At 45.8% G+C, this 18,791-nt stretch overlaps 1 protein-coding gene across 1 annotated transcript; it reads left to right on the top strand.

Moving 5' to 3' along the window:
* Positions 1–335: 335 nt before the first annotated feature.
* On the top strand, positions 336–16,188 carry LOC125880815 (rho GTPase-activating protein SYDE1). Its single transcript, XM_049563558.1, has 14 exons — positions 336–615; positions 6,288–6,535; positions 6,716–7,193; positions 7,293–7,634; positions 7,780–7,975; positions 8,215–8,378; positions 8,605–8,706; positions 8,783–8,871; positions 11,716–11,853; positions 12,096–12,222; positions 12,779–12,954; positions 13,814–14,078; positions 14,200–14,490; positions 14,703–16,188. The coding sequence occupies exons 1-14, from the start codon at positions 531–533 to the stop codon at positions 14,891–14,893; spliced, it is 2,892 nt and encodes a 963-aa protein (XP_049419515.1). The 5' UTR covers positions 336–530; the 3' UTR covers positions 14,894–16,188.
* The last annotated feature ends 2,603 nt before the right edge of the window (positions 16,189–18,791 follow it).

An 18,791-nucleotide genomic window follows, 5' to 3' on the forward strand; every position in this document is an offset into this window, starting at 1 on the left:
AGTAGAAGAAGAAAGTGTGATCTGCAGCAGAGGTGAGACTAAACATGAAGACGTACTGGTACAAATAATAATAATAATGATAATAAAGATGACGATGATGATGAAGCAGATGAGTCCTTGGTCCGATGAAGGATCACCTTTTTATTTTATATCAGCAGAAGAATAAAAACATCTGATGGTTGAATTAAAGCTGTTCTGACAGTATTCAGGACTACGTTTCCCATGAATCCTGTGTGTCCTTCTGTCCCAGTGGAGGGAAGAGAGTGGGAGGAGGAACAGGAGGAGGAGGAGGAGGAGGAGGACGAGGAGGAGGAGGAGGGGGGAGTTTGGGAAAGAATGTGTGGAATTCATTTCCTGTTCTGCAGCTCAGAGTCAAAGTGGACGAGGAGTTGGAGTCATGGCCGAGTGTGAACACTGTGATCTGAGCACCATGAAGGAGCGCTGACTCCTCTGTGCTCCTGCTGGATTATTGTCTCCAGGACCTCCACCCTGAGGAGGACGGAGCGGGACGCAGGGAGGGGGGGTCCACCATGGCCGAGCCCCTGCTGAAGAGAACCTTCTCCAGGCTGAGAGGCAAAGACAGATCCAGGAGGAAGACGGACCCCAAAGAGAGCGGTGAGGAGCCCACAACACTTTATACACTCTGTACACCTCCACCTTCATCTGTTGGGGTTAGTGACGGGGTTAAAGTTCACTGGTTAGTGTTAATGTTAGTGATGACTGTTAACTGTTGCTGAACCGAGCGTGAGCGTCCTGTTTACTAAAACTTCTCCTCTCTGCTGATCTGAGGTCACATCAACAAACTAAACTTTGTTCCTTAAACAGATCAAACCTATGAGAGTCCCTCTGACCCTTTACTGCAGTTACAGTGCTGATGCCACAGTGTAGAGATACAAATGTTACTGAAGTAAAAGTACAACAGTATCACTCAGAGTACTCTTCATGTGGAGTAGCATATACTGTATGATATTAATGTGTTATAGTTACTGATGTGCTAACAGTTTGATGCTGCAGCTGCTGGAGCTCATTTTAATATTTCTCTGCAGTACTGCAGTACACATACGAAGCAGCAGAACGTACAAGTACATGTTGAGCTGCTGTAAAAACCTTCATCAGACTCAGAGACAGAAGCAGAAATACTTTACTGATCCCTGAGGGGAGAAACTGTGGTTCGTTACAGTCGCTCTGATGTAGAGAGTTATAGAAGAAGAAATAACAAGTATAAAGTGTGAAAAATACCAAATAAAACATGTGCAATGTGCTGAGGATGTAAAGTGAGTAGAACATATAACAACATGTTATGTATCCTATAAAACTACGATAATATAATATCACATTACTGATTATATAAAGTTAGAAATATAAAAATATGTGTATAATGTTAAAATGCACAAAACAATATTTACATAAAAAGGAAAAAGAAAAAATGAAAACAAGATGTGCAGCATGTTAAACATTCAGGATGTATATGGAACAGTCTGTGAGGTGAGGACGCTTAATGTGAATGTTCTCATGTGAAGGAAACATGAAACATTAAAACATGTTCTCATGTGAAGGAAACATGAAACATTAGAACATGTTCTCATGTGAAGGAAACATGAAACATTAAAACATGTTCTCCTGTTGAGGAAACATGAAACATTAGAAACATTAGAACATGTTCTCGTGTGAAGGAAACATGAAACATTAGAACATGTTATCGTGTTAAGGAAACATGAAACATTAGAACATGTTCTCATGTTGAGGAAACATGAAACATTAAAACATGTTCTCATGTTGAGGAAACATGAAACATTAGAACATGTTCTCATGTTGAGGAAACATGAAACATTAAAACATGTTCTCATGTGAAGGAAACCTGAAACATTAGAACATGTTCTCGTGTTGAGGAAACATTAAAACATGTTCTCATGTGAAAGAAACATGAAACATTAGAACATGTTCTCATGTGAAGGAAACATGAAACATTAGAACACGTTCTCCTGTGAAGGAAACATGAAACAGAACATGTTCTTGTGTTGAGGAAACATGTTACAGCTGTGATGTGTGTGTATGATGTGTTTGTATGATGTGTGTGTGTTGATACCATGTTCAGCATCTGTCAGTCCTCCCTACAGACTGTGAGATCTGATCAGTCTGATAAGTTTAGTGCAGCTCCACTGTGTCACATGGATTGGATAAACATCATGTTTGATGTCTGCAGACTGTTTGATGACGTACGGCGCTGACTGAGTCACAGGCTATGATGTCACAGCTTCACACTGAGTGATGCTGCAGGGTTATTACTTCAACTGTGGAGGACAACAGAGAGGCTCATACTAATACATAACCTGAAGTTCTGTGGGCACGATATACTGCAGTGTGTGTGTGTGTGTGTGTGTGTGTGTGTGTGTGTGTGTGTGTGTGTTTGCTAGCTGCTAGGTGTGTCACCTGTCAGCTGTAGCTCCGCCTCTCTATCCTTCCATGCTTCGTCCTTCTTTACCCGATCATGGTCGGAGCTGGAGGACACGTCACAAGGCTTCACAAGGTTCTTCTCACATTTCTTTTAGTGCTTCAGTTTTGCCTCCATGGCGAGCTGCTGTCCGTCTGTTTGTTTGGCTCATTTCATGCTGCATTTCTATTGGTTGGTTAGCAGACGTAGGTGGTAACAGCAGTCACACTGTCAGAATTTTATCCCAGGCTGTCTTTGATCACAGACCGTGACGACAGCCATCCTTGAACCTCTGACTGTGTGATGTAGGACCACCGTTTTAGAGCCGCCACAAAGATATTGACACGTTTCTTTAACGCTGGTTGTCTTTAGTCTGCAGACTTTAGCTTAGCATGTTAGCATGCTAACATGAGCTAATCATCAGTGAACACAGAGTCCAGCTGAGGTTAAACGTCGTCAGACTCATCAACATGTTTAACTGATGATGAAAAGTCAGAGTTATGATGGTTTGTCCTGAATGATGACATCACAGCGTTTCAGTTCATCTCTGCTCTCCCACAATGCAACAGTTCACATCTGGCCTAGAGACTCAGTCAGCTGCTGCTGTTGCTGTGGCAACCGTGAGTCAACAAACAAAGAGCTGAACTCTGTTGTTTGTTTTTTCTGATTAGACCACTTTGGCTCTTGACCTGGTTCTGTTCAGGGTTCTGGGGACTTTGGTTCAGAACCACTGTGATCAGACGTGTCATCAGCAGAGGGCGGGACACAACAAGGTAAACAGTAGAAGCAAGATGGCAGCTGTCAGTGATCACCTGATGTTCAGTTGACCTGTAGAATATGACACGCCCATGATTCTCACTTCAGGTGTGTTTGGTTCAGGTGAGAACCGACCCCTCAGGTTCTGAACCAGGTTATTTTAGGTCCTAATGTTCTGAATGGTTCATGCGACAATGAGAACCAGAATGTTGAGGAACAGAAGAAATCCTCTGTCGTGGTCAGAGCAGCTTCGTTGTCATGGATACAGCCATGAGTGGGACAAACAGACCTGTGTTAATAAAGTCAGGTACAGAGGCTGATGAGACAAACAGGTAGAGGTCATAGGTCAGATCAGACAGGTGTGTTTAACAGATCATGGAGTCCTCCTCTTCATCAATCAGTCACATCAGAGTCACGTGGTCAGTCCCGTGATCAGAGTCACGCAGCTCATCTGCAGACACAATGAGACCTTTTCACTGAACTTCACCTCTAAAATCTGAACATATAAACTCCACATCAAATCTGTGACATCACACCTCACCTGTCGGTGACATCATGTGACTGGTTTTCAGGAGGAAAACGATGCTGATTAAATGTCACTATTTTGAGCTCAGATTTTTATTTTATTTATTGATTTATTTGACTGGAGCGTTCGTCAGCCATGATGTGTGCAAGGACCGTTGGAAATTTTAAAATCCATTGATAATTTCAGTTTTTCCAGTTCCTGGCTGATGAATTGGTCATTTCGGTGAATTTCAAAGAAAACAACTCCTCCTGCATTTTCTTCTTTAAAACTGATGATAAGGTCTCAGTAGCTCAGTGGTTACAGTGGGCGTCCCACGTACAGAGACAGTGTCCTTCTGCAGCAGCCGTGGGTTTGATTCCAGCCCCCTTCAACAGTTCCTAAGTGGATCTGAGGAGTCATTAAATATAAGGAGAGGTCTCTGAGCCGACACCGCTGCTATCTGCTCTTCTTCTACACATTTTAATGATCCACTTCCTGAAGACTAACTGGGCCACTTCCTGTCATTAGACCTGAGTGTGTGTGTGTGTGTGTGTGTGTGTGTGTGTGTGTATGTGTGTATGTGTGTGTGTATATGTGGTCGCTTCCTGTTTATTGTTTATTTGAGTGTTGTCTTGTCGGAGTTAACAGTTTAAACTCAGGACTGTTTTACACGAAGAAGTCGACAAGTTTCAAACATTCAAAGATTCAAATCAAAGAAACAAAGATTCACTTAAAAATCTGAGACACTGAAAACAAACCCAACATTTAGAGAAGTTAGAGACGACTCCTAAAGCTGCAGGGCACACTCACACTGTCACACTGTTGCACACACACACTGGCACACACTAACACACTGTGATACTGTGTGTTAGTGTGTGTGTGTGTGTTGAGACAGTAATGAATAGTGAATAGTCAGCAGTGTGTGTTTAGTCTTAAATACAGAGACTTCATTGACATCTGCAAACTCACAGCTGTTTATTCTTCACCTCCCCCCTCTACTCCCCCCACCCCTCCCTCCTCTCCTCTCCTTCCCTCCCCTTTCTCCTCCTCCCCTCCCCCCTCCCCTCAGTGATCAGTATTTCTCAGGCTTCTGAGAATTAAAAACAGATGCTTTATTATTAGCTCACTCAGTCACTCAGTCACACGTTCACACGTTCACACAGTCTCAGTCCGCCATCAGCTCCTCTTTGGCTTCATTCAGACGACAGGAAGTGGAGGCCGACCTCTGGAGAGTATCACTTCCTGTCCAGTCAGAGCAGTTGTACAGACACAGTAAGAGACAGAGACAGTCTGAGGTGTAGACGATTATCACTGATCACTGCTTAAATAGACGAGGTCAGTCCTGATCAGTTTATTGATCACTGATAAACCTCACCTGAGTCTGAACTCATCAGTTCATCAGTCCTTCTGTCCTCTGGTTTACAGATTAAACCAATCTCTGTTAAAGCCCATTCAGTCTGAACTCAGCTCCACAGCAGAAATAGTGATCCCATATGAGTCAGTTCTCAGCCTCAGATCCTCAGGTGGGTTCTCCTGGTCTCCTCACCTGTGTTCAGAACAGCAATACTGAATCCATCCTGGAGGAGGTCACAGTGGTTCTTTAGGTTAATGCAGATGTTCCACGGGTCCTGGAGGAGGTCACAGAGGTTCTTTGGGTTCTTGCAGATGTTCCAGGGGTCCTGGAGGAGGTCACAGTGGTTCTTTGGGTTCTTGCAGATGTTCCAGGGGTCCTGGAGGAGGTCACAGTGGTTCTTTAGGTTCTTGAGGATGTACCAGGGGTCCTGGAGGAGGTCACAGAGGTTCTTTAGGTTCCTGCAGACATTCCAGGGGTCCTGGAGGAGGTCACAGAGGTTCTTTAGGTTCCTGCAGACATTCCAGGGGTCCTGGAGGAGGCCACAGTGGTTCTTTAGGTTCTTGCAGATGTTCTATGGGTCCTGGAGGAGGTCATAGTGGTTCTTTAGGTTCTTGAGGATGTAGCAGGGGTCCTGGAGGAGGTCACAGTGGTTCTTTAGGTTCTTGAGGATGTACCGGGGGTCCTGGAGGAGGTCACAGTGGTTCTTTAGGTGCTTGCAGATGTTCCATGGGTCCTGGAGGAGGTCACAGTGGTTCTTTAGGTTCTTGCAGATGTTCCATGGGTCCTGGAGGAGGTCACAGAGGTTCTTTAGGTTCCTGCAGACATTCCAGGGGTCCTGGAGGAGGCCACAGTGGTTCTTTAGGTTCTTGCAGATGTTCCATGGGTCCTGGAGGAGGTCACAGTGGTTCTTTAGGTTCTTGCAGATGTTCCATGGGTCCTGGAGGAGGTCACAGTGGTTCTTTAGGTTCTTGCAGATGTTCCATGGGTCCTGGAGGAGGCCACAGAGGTTTCTTAAGTGAGTGAACTGCTGATGTAGTCCAAAGCATCCATGTTGTTGCCATGGTTACCTGCAGGTTAGAGAAAGACAGCTGCCAGCCAATCAGAGAGCATCACCTGTATGATGTCAGACCAACTAACGTTAGATCCAGTTTTCACTGAAGTCGGAAACACACTGATAAATTCATTTGTCTCTGGTTTAAACACTGTGTGTGTGTGTGTGTGTGTGTGCGTGTGTCCTGCAGATGTCGCAGTTAAGGTCAACTCTGTCCTCCAGACGTCTTCATCATCACCATCGATGACGACAAATCCAGACCCTGACCCCCCCTCGCCACCGCACAACCACATCACAGTTGCTAAGAAACAGTCATGGGCACGACAGGGCTATGCGGCTCCACCCACCTCCTTGCCCTCAAGCTCCACCCCCAGATACTTAGGAATATCCCAGGATGCATCTGGGCAGGCCTGGAGTCAGAGGCTGGCACAAGAAAAGGTACAAGAGAAGAAGAGTTTTAATATTTAATCTTAAAACACAAAGATTCAGTGTTTATGTTGCGTTCTTACAAATATCAGTCTGAACTGTCCTCCTCCTGCTGAGGAGACCTTATCCTGGTCCTCCTCCTGGTAGCCTGACCTCCTCCTCTTCCTCTTCTTCTCCTCCTCCTGCTCTCAGACGGAGCAGTGCGGCGACAGGTTGTGCGTCAGTCTCTCCTGGGATGCGACCAGCACCTCCTGTGTTCCTGTCAGTTCTCCCTCAGTCCTGCAGGAAGTCCCCCAGCCAGCAGGGGCCTCCTCTGAAGCTCCACCCACCTCCGTCAGCACCAAGCTGTCAGGCCAGCGTGCGTATCTGCAGAGCCTGGATCGCAGCAGCAGAGCCTGGGTGCTGTCCTCAGGAAAGACCCAGGCTTCAGACGAGGCCTGCGGCCTGCAACCAGAGAGCAGCAGCAACATCTGGTACAACCCGATCCCCGAGGAGGAGGATGCAGGTGCTCCGCCCAGGGAGGAGGAGATCTGGAGGAGAAGGGACGACAGGGAGGAGGGAGGAGCAGTAAGGAGGACGGGGCCAGGAGACGCCAGAGTAGAATGTCCACTGGAGGGCACCAATCCCAGTGTTAGCCACCATACTGATGACATCACAACAGAATCTATAGGTAAACCTGACTGACTCCGCCCACATTCTTCTGCTGACCTTAAATACATCCGTCACTCTGTCTCCAGTGTTCCTCAGTCTCTGTGTCTTTCTCCCTCAGACCCTGCCCCCTCAGACTCTAGCCCCGCCTCCCAAAAGAAAGGGGGCGTATCCGGTAGTGTGATTGACAGGCTGCGGTCTCCAGGTACGGTTAGGAAACTCTCCCTGAAGATGAAGAAACTTCCCGAGCTGCGCCGTAAACTCAGCCTTCGCTCCTCCTCCCGGGCCAATCGTCAAGGAAACGACGGCAGAGGGGTCGGTGACGAGTCGACCAGCAAGAGTGCAGCATCATCGTCATCGGCCTTGTCCAACCAGAACGTGATCAGCAGGTATCACCTGGATAGCTCCGCCCCTCCAGCCAGACCACGGAGACGATCATCGAGAGGACAATCGGCCAAAGGAGGTAAAGTTTTCACGATTATGGACGAAACAAAGACGAACGTACAAGTTCCATCTGACACGTCCTGCCCCCTGGCTGACTCGTCCTTTGAGTCTAAATCACTTGAGCTGTTTGTTTTTCTAAATGTAAAATGTTTGTTAACCTTTAGGTTACCTTAGTGATGGGGACTCCCCTGAACTGCTGCCGCGGCAACAGGCTCCTCCCATCACCACTTCCCAGGAAACAGCGTGTGACGTCAGTTCATTCCAACTGTACGTGGGCTGCGATCCACCACGCTGCAGCCAGCGGGTGACGGGTTTACTGACAGTTCACCTGATGGGCCTGGAGGAGATGAAGAGCAGCAGGTAGGAACACACCTGGATGAGTGACGGCAGACTTACGTTCATGACCGTGACGGCAGAGTTAGGTTCAGGGCCATGATGGCAGAGTTATGTTCAGGACAGTGACGATAGAGTTATGTTCAGGACCATGATGGCAAAGTTGCATTCGACACTGTGACGGCAGAGTCACGTTCAGGACCGTGTGAAATGATGGAGTCTTTGGTTCAGTGCTCTCTCGTCTGATTGGACGTCTCTGTTCTCAGGTCAGAGGGAAGTAAGGAAGTCTTTGTGGCCATCCAGATTGATGGGGTGACAAGAGCGAGGACTGCCCTCCTGACCCTGCGAGGCTCCGCCCTACCGTTGAACCACGCCTTCAACCTGGAGCTGGAGCGAGCGCGGCAGCTTCGCATAGTAGTGTTAACGCCAGGTACTGTTGTCCTCACTGATTACTACTGTTACTGCTGCTACCACCCGATGACCACAACCAGCCAGCCCTTTAACCCTTTAGATTTGTCCCTCATGTCTCCACTCTGACCAGTTAACCTGACTGGTGCAGGTGTTGGACAGTAACTGGGAGGTCTGGATGTGGAGCTGGTTGAACTGGTGTGTGTGTGATTATGTTCAATTTTGATGGTGTGTGTGTGTCTCTGCAGCAGTGGGAGTAGCTAAATCAGGGACGGATCAGACGTCAAGTGGTCCAACCAGAAACAGAGTCTGTGGACTGGGAGGCGTGTCCATCCCCCCACTCTTTAAAGGTACAGTACACACAGCACACACTCTGTACCTTCACTGTTTCAGTGTGTATGACAGAGTGTGTGTTTTGTCTCTCAGGAAGTCGCAGTCAGCAGCTTTGTGTGAAGTTGGAGCCCCGAGGACTTCTTTATGTCAAACTGTCCCTGCAGGAGAAATGGGACACTCAGGTACACTGGAACACAACTACAATACTACGACTACAGTAATACTACCACAGCACTACGACTACAGTAAGACTACTACAGTACTATGACTACAGTAACGCTATGACAGCACTATGACTACAGTAACGCTACCACAGTACTATGACTACAGTAACACTACCACAGCACTATGACTACAGTAACACTACTACAGTACTATGACTACAGTAAGACTACAACAGTACTATGACTACAGTAACACTACCACAGTACTATGACTACAGTAACACTACTACAGTACTATGACTACAGTAAGACTACCACAGTACTATGACTACAGTAACACTACCACAGCACTATGACTACAGTAACACTACTACAGTACTATGACTACAGTAAGACTACAACAGTACTATGACTACAGTAACACTACAACAGTACTACGACTACAGTAACGCTATGACAGCACTATGACTACAGTAACACTACCACAGTACTACGACTACAGTAACACTACTACAGTACTATGACTACAGTAACACTACTACAGTACTACGACTACAGTAACACTACTACAGTACTATGACTACAGTAACACTACCACAGTACTACGACTACAGTAACACTACCACAGCACTATGACTACAGTAAGACTACCACAGTACTATGACTACAGTAACACTACCACAGCACTATGACTACAGTAACACTACTACAGTACTATGACTACAGTAAGACTACAACAGTACTATGACTACAGTAACACTACAACAGTACTACGACTACAGTAACGCTATGACAGTACTATGACTACAGTAACACTACCACAGTACTACGACTACAGTAACACTACCACAGTACTACGACTACAGTAACACTACTACAGTACTATGACTACAGTAACACTATTACAGTACTACGACTACAGTAACGCTATGACAGCACTATGACTACAGTAACACTACCACAGTACTATGACTACAGTAACACTACTACAGTACTACGACTACAGTAACGCTATGACAGCACTATGACTACAGTAACACTACTACAGTACTACGACTACAGTAACACTACTACAGTACTACGACTACAGTAACACTACTACAGTACTACGACTACAGTAACACTACCACAGTACTACGACTACAGTAACACTACTACAGTACTACGACTACAGTAACACTACCACAGTACTACGACTACAGTAACACTACAACAGTACTATGACTACAGTAACACTACTACAGTACTACGACTACAGTAACACTACCACAGTACTACGACTACAGTAACACTACCACAGTACTATGACTACAGTAAGACTACCACAGTACTACGACTACAGTAACACTACTACAGTACTATGACTACAGTAACACTACTACAGTACTACGACTACAGTAAGACTACCACAGTACTACGACTACAGTAACACTACCACAGTACTATGACTACAGTAAGACTACCACAGTACTACGACTACAGTAAGACTACCACAGTACTATGACTACAGTAACACTACTACAGTACTATGACTACAGTAACACTACCACAGTACTACGACTACAGTAAGACTACCACAGTACTATGACTACAGTAACACTACTACAGTACTATGACTACAGTAACACTACCACAGTACTACGACTACAGTAAGACTACCACAGTACTATGACTACAGTAACACTACTACAGTACTATGACTACAGTAACACTACTACAGTACTACGACTACAGTAACACTACCACAGTACTACGACTACAGTAACACTACTACAGTACTATGACTACAGTAACACTACCACAGTACTACGACTACAGTAAGACTACCACAGTACTATGACTACAGTAACACTACAACAGTACTATGACTACAGTAACACTACCACAGTACTATGACTACAGTAACACTACAACAGTACTATGACTACAGTAACACTACCACAGTACTATGACTACAGTAACACTACAACAGTACTATGACTACAGTAACACTACCACAGTACTACGACTACAGTAACACTACTACAGTACTATGACTACAGTAACACTACCACAGTACTACGACTACAGTAAGACTACCACAGTACTATGACTACAGTAACACTACTACAGTACTATGACTACAGTAACACTACCACAGTACTACGACTACAGTAAGACTACCACAGTACTACGACTACAGTAAGACTACCACAGTACTATGACTACAGTAACACTACTACAGTACTATGACTACAGTAACACTACCACAGTACTACGACTACAGTAACACTACTACAGTACTATGACTACAGTAAGACTACCACAGTACTACGACTACAGTAAGACTACCACAGTACTATGACTACAGTAACACTACAACAGTACTATGACTACAGTAACACTACAACAGTACTATGACTACAGTAACACTACCACAGTACTACGACTACAGTAACACTACTACAGTACTACGACTACAGTAACACTACCACAGTACTACGACTACAGTAAGACTACCACAGTACTATGACTACAGTAACACTACTACAGTACTACGACTACAGTAACACTACCACAGTACTACGACTACAGTAAGACTACCACAGTACTATGACTACAGTAACACTACCACAGTACTACGACTACAGTAAGACTACCACAGTACTATGACTACAGTAAGACTACAACAGCTAGTTGAAGTGATGAAATCATCAGAGACTCATCAGACAGGTGGAAACATGAAAATAAGTTCAGATGGACTCAGATGTTTGATTTCAGCACTGGCAGCTGTTAGTGTCTCCTCAGTGACATCACTTCCTGTATATCACTGTGACTGTTGTCACTGATGTTCGAGGTGACAGGATGAGTTTGTCCCCACAGCCCAGCAGTGACTCTTCAGTACCTGCCAATGTGTTTGGGGTTGAACTGCACCACCTGGTGGAGAAAGAAGGATGTGCCGCTCCGATCCCTCTGCTGATCCAGAAGTCTGTGGCAGAGATCGAACGCAGAGGACTGAAGGTACGTTCACCAGCATCAGCTCACTGCAGGTCAGAACGGACCGGTCCTGTGGGACACAACTACTGTGAAGTTTGGACTCATTGTTAAAACTACAAGAAAATGACTCTGACTGCTGTTCAGGACCTGATCTGTGCCTTTGTCACTCTGCCCCGTCTGTCTCTCTGTCCATCACTCTGTCTATCCCCCCGTCTGTCCCTCTGTCCGTCACTGTTTGTCCCCCTGTCCGTCCTTCCGTCCATCAGGTGGTGGGTCTGTACAGACTGTGTGGTTCTGCAGCGGTGAAGAAGGAACTCAGGGATTGGTTTGAGAGGAACAGTTCAGCTGTGAGTCTCAGTGAGGAGCTGTACCCTGACATCAATGTCATCACAGGTCAGTGAAAACGCTGCTGGGTGACTCGGACCTGACGACTCGGACCTGACGACCTGAACCTGACAGTAACATGAACAATATGACTGTGGTGTGTGTGATTGTTACTGTAGGTAAGATGTGATACTGCAGTCAGACCTGATATCCACCTGATCTGGATCTAGATTGTATTTCCTGTCTCCTCCAGCAGGGCGGAGCCATCTTACAAGCTGCTGCTGCTGATGTCACGGGGTTGGTTGTTAACTGAGCGCTGAGTACAACATGGTACTTCAGATGACTTTAGTTTTTAATGTGATAAGTGTTATTACAGGAATTTGACAGTTTTAACGAGACACAAAGAACCACAGACAGAGGTCAAACTAACTGACGAAGCTGTTTGAATCTCTGAGTGATAAATAGTCAGTGTGAGCTGTGGGGAGACGACCTCCAGTTGTTGTGTTGTTGTCTCACAGGATGTGACATCACACTGGCACGACATGTTGTATTTTAGTCTGGTCAGAGAGTGAATCACATTTAACAGACGTCTTCACTGTCTTCAATGTCACGTGTGTTTTCTCAGGTATTCTGAAGGACTACCTGCGGGAGCTGCCGTCTCCGCTCATCACCAGGACGCTATACCAGGTGGTCAGAGAAGCCATGACCCTACGACCCCCACCAGCTCCACCTGTGACCCCCGACCCCCAATTGGCCCAGGACACTGTGGAGCTGCTGTCCTGTCTGCCGCCTCCAGAGAGGGTAACTGAGTACTGATACTGAGTAACTGAGTACTAATACTGCAGTACTGCAATCAGAGAGGGTAACTGAGTACTGATACTGAGTAACTGGGTACTGATACTGCAATAACTGAGTACTAATACTGCAGTAATGCAGTCAGAGAGGGTAACTGAGTACTGATACTGAGTAACTGGGTACTGATACTGCAGTAACTGAGTACTAATTCTGCGGTACTGCAGTCAGAGAGGGTAAGTACTGATACTGCAGTACTGCAGTCAGAGAGGGTAACTGAGTACTGATACCGAGTAACTCAGTACTAATACTGCAGTACTACATTGAGTCGTGTCCTCAGGAGGACAGAGACACGACTTTTTCTTTACTGTTGAGACATGAACCTGGACAACGAGGACATTTTCTTTCCTCAGTCCAAGTTGAGGAGTATCTGTCCAACATTGTCTCTATCTCTATCTCTGTCTCTCTGTTTGTGTCTGTCTGTCTCTGTCTCTGTCTGTCTCTGTGTCTGTCTCCGTGTCTGTGTCTCTGTCTGTCTGTCTGTCTCTGTCTCTTTCTCTGTGTCTGTCTCTTTCTCTGTGTCTGTGTCTGTCTGTCTATCTCTGTGTCTGTCTGTATCGCTGTGTCTGTCTCTGTGTCTGTCTCTATCTCTGTGTCTGTCTCTATCGCTCTGTCTGTCTCTATCTCTGTGTCTGTCTCTTTCTCTGTGTCTGTCTCTATTGCTGTGTCTGTCTCTGTGTCTGTCTTTCTCTCTATCTCTGTCTCTGTGTCTGCCTCTGTCTCTGTGTCTGTGTCTGTGTCTGTGTTTGTGTCTGTCTTTGTCTGTGTCTGTCTCTGTGTCTGTCTCTCTCTCTATCTCTGTCTCCAGGCCACCCTGTCTCTCTTGTTGGACCACCTCAGCCTGGTGGCGTCCCTCAGCTCGTCCAACAGGATGACGCACCAGAACCTCGCTGTCTGCTTTGGCCCGGTGCTCCTCACGCCAACCCAGGAGGCGTGGAGCGGGGGAGGAGGAGGAGGAGGGAGAGGAGGAAGAGGAGGGGGGAAGGGGCTGGGTCATGGCGAGGAGATAGCGAGTGCGGTTGATTTCAAACGACACATTGAGGCGTTGCACTACCTGCTGCAGCTGTGGCCAGGTGAGACAGGAGGAGACATTGACCACAAGCTCCGCCCACTTTGATACTCTGCTGTTGCTATGCAAACCAAATTACCTTCAGCACGTGTCACCTTGCTCAGTGTCTTACTCTACCTCCTCAGTGCCGACTCAGCGAATCCCAGCAGATGACCACCTGGACGTCTCCAAGCCTCCCTCCCCCGCCCTCACACACGCCTCCCTGAGCCAGCAGCAGCGGCATCCTGTGCTGCGATTGGCTCTGCCCTCCGAAGAGGAGGTGGTGGTGTCACGTCGGGGTCGAGGAGGCCTGGCCCGGCTGGAGAGTCCTCCTCCCATCAACCGGTACGCAGGAGACTGGAGCGTCTGTGGACGAGATCTTCTCTCCGCACAGGAAGCTGATTATGACGAGGTGGCAGGAAGTGACAGTGATGGAGGTAAACAGATGAGCAGGACGCTTTGTCCATTTCCTCCACCCAAACAAAAATGGCGGCTTTCTGTCCTGATGTTCAGGACCGAGTCTGTTTGTTGTTGAATGTGTCTGTTCTTCTGCACCCAGAATCAAAGATGTGTTTTCAGACAGTTCTGTGTTACCGTGAACACGACTTCTGCTCCCTTAACTCACTCCTTCCTGTTGATGATGTTTCAGGCAGCGGGGATGAAGAGGAGGAAGAGGAGAAGAAGGAGGCATGGTCCTCAGAAGGAGGAGGAGCTCTGTACGTGGACGACTTCATGGACTTTGACGCTCCGTTTAACTGTCGACTCAGCCTGAAGGACTTCGACACTCTGATCCATGACCTGGACCGAGAGCTGGCCAAACAGATCAACATCTGTCTGTAGACCAGGAGAACCAGGAGGAGAACCAGGAGGAGGACCAGGAGGAGGAGGAGGTGGAGGAAGATTGTGACATCATTCTGCCATGTTTGATGAAGTTGTGTCTCGGTGTAAAACATTTACTTTATTGTCTGAACTTGAATTTTGTGAATCCGAATTTAATTTGGCTTCAAAAACGTTCCAAACTTTCCTCTGAAATTCAGACAGCTTTAATAATGAAAGGTTCTCAACAGAACCAAGAACGATCAGACATGTAGAACAGGATTATTTACTGTGATGGTGAGATCAGCTGTTAGTTTGACCTCTGACCTCCTCAGTTCCCTCTGATCTCTGCAGAACATCAAAGACAGTCCTCAGAGAGGTGATGAGTCCAGCTCACAGTGGAACAGAAGGAATGTGGTTCTCATAGTTCTTGTAGCATCTCTGGATGTTTCCAGAAGTTTTAGAGCTGACACGTCAGAATCAAGCAGATTAATTTATTTCTGTGATCCAAAGGTGAACGCAGCATCAGTGTTAGTATGAAGGAGGAGGGTTCTCTGAGGTGTCACTGTTGAGGCACTACAGGAACCACAACTTTGAAACTACAGGTTCCAAAGATGGAACCAGCAGTGAGAGAACCACACTGTTGGTTCCACCCTCATGTCAGTATTATTATTATTATTATTGATGTTCTAATGATGAAGAAGTTTCCTAAAGTTCTTCTCACAGTGACACCATCAGAGCATGTGAACTGAACTGTTGTTCTTCTGGGTATCAGGGTAGCATCCTGTCGGAACATGTTGGAACATGTCAGAACATGTTGGGGCTGTTTGCACTGTTGAAGCCATAATTTTTTTCAATTGTTGAAACTTTAAATTTGAAGTGAACAAACTGTAGAACTCATCGCTCTGCTGCCTCTGACGCCCCCTGCTGGTGTATGTAGGTGTCTGTGGGTTTTTGTCACCGGCTGCAGGTGGAGCAGCAGAGCGCTGTGAGCTGCAGCTGCTCGTCAGTGTTTCCACGGTACAGAGTTTCTGAGTGTGATGAGTTTGTGAAGCCACAGAAGGAATACGATGCCATACTCAGTGTTATCAATGATGTTGTTGTTGTTTGAATCTGTTTCTCGTTTGTTGTTGTTGTTGTTTTGTTGACAGTATTATTTTGTTTTGCACAACGATAATAAGCACTTCCTGTTTTTTATTGATGATGACGATGTTTCTCTGCAGATGATGTAACCAAAGTGTTGAAGCACAGTTCCTGTTGGAACAGACCACAGCAGCCTTTCTGTACTTCCTATTAACCTGACCAACTATTAAACATATTATTATTATTATTATTATTATTATTAATGACTCTGAGCTGATTATTGATACAGGAACATGACATCTGATCACTTTAACAGCAAAGTCCAGGCTGAAGACAGACTTTATGATCAGATGTTCTGAAGAGAGAAACGAGCTCAGCAGCAGCAGAGGTGAGTTTATCTGATCCTCTGTCTAATGTAAAAACTTGGGCAGAAGCTCTCGGCCTTTTTGTAATGATGAAGACCTTTTCATTGTTTCTTGATGCAGAGGGGTCGGCAGTTTGGTTAAGCTAACAAAGCTACTTTGTGAAGGTGAGGACAAGATCGTGGTTGACGTGAGTCACAACCGTTGACTCAAATAACTAACAAGTGATTAACGAGTGACGAACAACTATAGTGATAAAATAACTGATCGCTGACTAAGTCTCACATGGGACACAAACACTTCTCTCCTGATCAAAGGTATGATGAGGGTAAATCGCAGGATATGATGAGGGTATATCGCAGGGTATGATGAGGGTATGATAAGGGTTAGATGAGAGAATATCACAGGGTACGATGAGGGTACGATGAGGGTATATCTCAGGGTATAATGAGGGTATATTTCAGGGTTAGATGAGGGCATCAGTGTGTTTTCATATTTGGGTCTGCAGCACCTTAAAAGGTCACTGTGCTCCTTTTTACCATAGCAGCTTTATTGCCCTCAGCACGGTCTGACAGGACTGTATGCCGTCTGACCTGCTGACTCCTCCTATTGTTAAAAGACCTGTTTGAACAGTAGACTTTAGTCCAACAGACTCAGGGTGTCTCAATGTTATTTGGCCTCACTGATTCACTCACACACTGACTGTTTGATAACCAATGAAGCTGTTTACCATCTCAGTGAACTGTTTTCCTCTGCAGCCACCATGAGTTCATCTGAAAGAGACAGAGATTTTCATTGTAAAAGATGTCGTCAGAAACATGAAGGAAGTTCTTCAAATGATATGAGATGAAATCTTGTAGTCTGTCATCTTACAACAGAAGAAGACGTAGAAACACCATAAATTATTTCCAAATATCAAACAAACAGCAAGATTTAAAGTTAATGTCGGTATGATTCTGTATGAATATAAATATAGAGTGAGTAGTTTTGTTCTTTAGTTGGATGATGAAGAGACTGTGAACATAAAAACACTTGAACATGACGTCAGACTGAGTGTAAATGGTGACGTGTATAATCACAGGAGCTGATGGACAGTGTGCTGAGTTTTTATTTCCAGCTGTCTCATGTTGTCCTGAGCTGCAGGGATGAATCAGACAGTCAGCTTTCACTGTGGGAGTTAAATATTAAAATGCAGCTAAAAACATCATCATGTGTTTGGTGCAGTGGTGATTGCTCTAAGACTGCAAGGGAAGCTCAGCTTCCCCTAAAATGTCAAAAAATAAGTGGTCAAATATGTACTGTTGTCTTTACATTTCATTGACTAAATATGTGCTACAACGCGTTCAGCTTTTGTTCAGAATCAGCTACTTATCACAAGTCACTGACGCGACTTTCTTCTCATTCATTCCCGTAGCGTCACAGTGCATTAAACAGTGGAAGCTCAGCGTCTAAAGACTTCAATGGGGAAGCATAGAGTGGGTTGTTCCACTGCAGCGAAACTAGACAGTCAATGGATAAATGCTTGGTTTTGTCCCACCCATCGGACGCTCAGCGTCTCTGGGGGTCTATGGGGCAGTGGGCTGGCCTCGGCTGGCCTGGACGCTGGGCTTCTGCATGATGATGGGATGATCTGTCTGAGGCTGAATCCCTTTTTGATTGACAGCGAAATGAGTGAATCAGCGATCTTGTAATATAAACCACCACTGGAGCATTTTTCAAGTTTCATTCCGTTGTTCCGAGTTGATCTGGAGACTTTTCCAATCCTCTTAGTGACTTTTTCTTTGTTAAAAACGACTAGCGACAAATCTAGCATCTTTTTCTGGTGTTATTGGAGACTGTACTCATGCTTGGAGACTCTGACTTCTGTCGCTCTGCAGTTACTGTCCCCAACGAGCAGCGGGTGCTGCTGTGAGCCCCTCCACCGTCCCAAAGCACTCACAGGCGGTCACTCTAGCCTCGTGCAGCAGCCCCAGCTAGCGAGCGAGCTAGCAAGCTGCACATAATGGCAGACAATTTGAATATTGTCCACTGGATTTTGGCGAAGCCATTTGATAGTCTTCTTTACGGGGAGAAACTTAGAGTTAAACAGCAGGGCAGATCAACACCTCAGATTGATTTGGTGCAAAGGGTGGGGAAAAGTAACAGGTCTTTTCACCCATCTGAAAATCTTTGAGGTGTGTGTTGCTGTGGTTCTATGGCATGAGTGTGGTTGAAAAACAGCTTCAATTAAATGCTCCTTTTATAAGTTACTGCCTCGCTACAATATGACAACTTTTATGATGTAAACTTAAAGTGAGCTTCCCCTACTTGAAAGACCAGCAGCCACTGGTTTGGTGTCATAAACAATCCCTCTGTCTGATTGGTCAGCGATGAGTCGACTGTATGGGGTGCCATTTGTAAAGTGTCTCACGCTGAAAATAACATCAACATTTTGCCACATTTAGCTTCAAACAATGTTTAAAAAAGTATTGTGATTT

This window comes from Epinephelus fuscoguttatus, linkage group LG20, assembly GCF_011397635.1.
Source record: "Epinephelus fuscoguttatus linkage group LG20, E.fuscoguttatus.final_Chr_v1".
Taxonomy (NCBI): domain Eukaryota; kingdom Metazoa; phylum Chordata; class Actinopteri; order Perciformes; family Serranidae; genus Epinephelus; species Epinephelus fuscoguttatus.

Coding starts and splice junctions, on each gene's coding strand:
- LOC125880815 (XM_049563558.1), top strand. CDS start 531: ATGGCCGAGCCCCTGCTGAAGAGAACCTTCTCCAGGCTGAGAGGCAAA. Junction 8,707..8,782: donor CATCCCCCCACTCTTTAAAG/GTACAGTACACA, acceptor TTTGTCTCTCAG/GAAGTCGCAGTCAGCAGCTT. Junction 8,872..11,715: donor AGGAGAAATGGGACACTCAG/GTACACTGGAAC, acceptor TTGTCCCCACAG/CCCAGCAGTGACTCTTCAGT.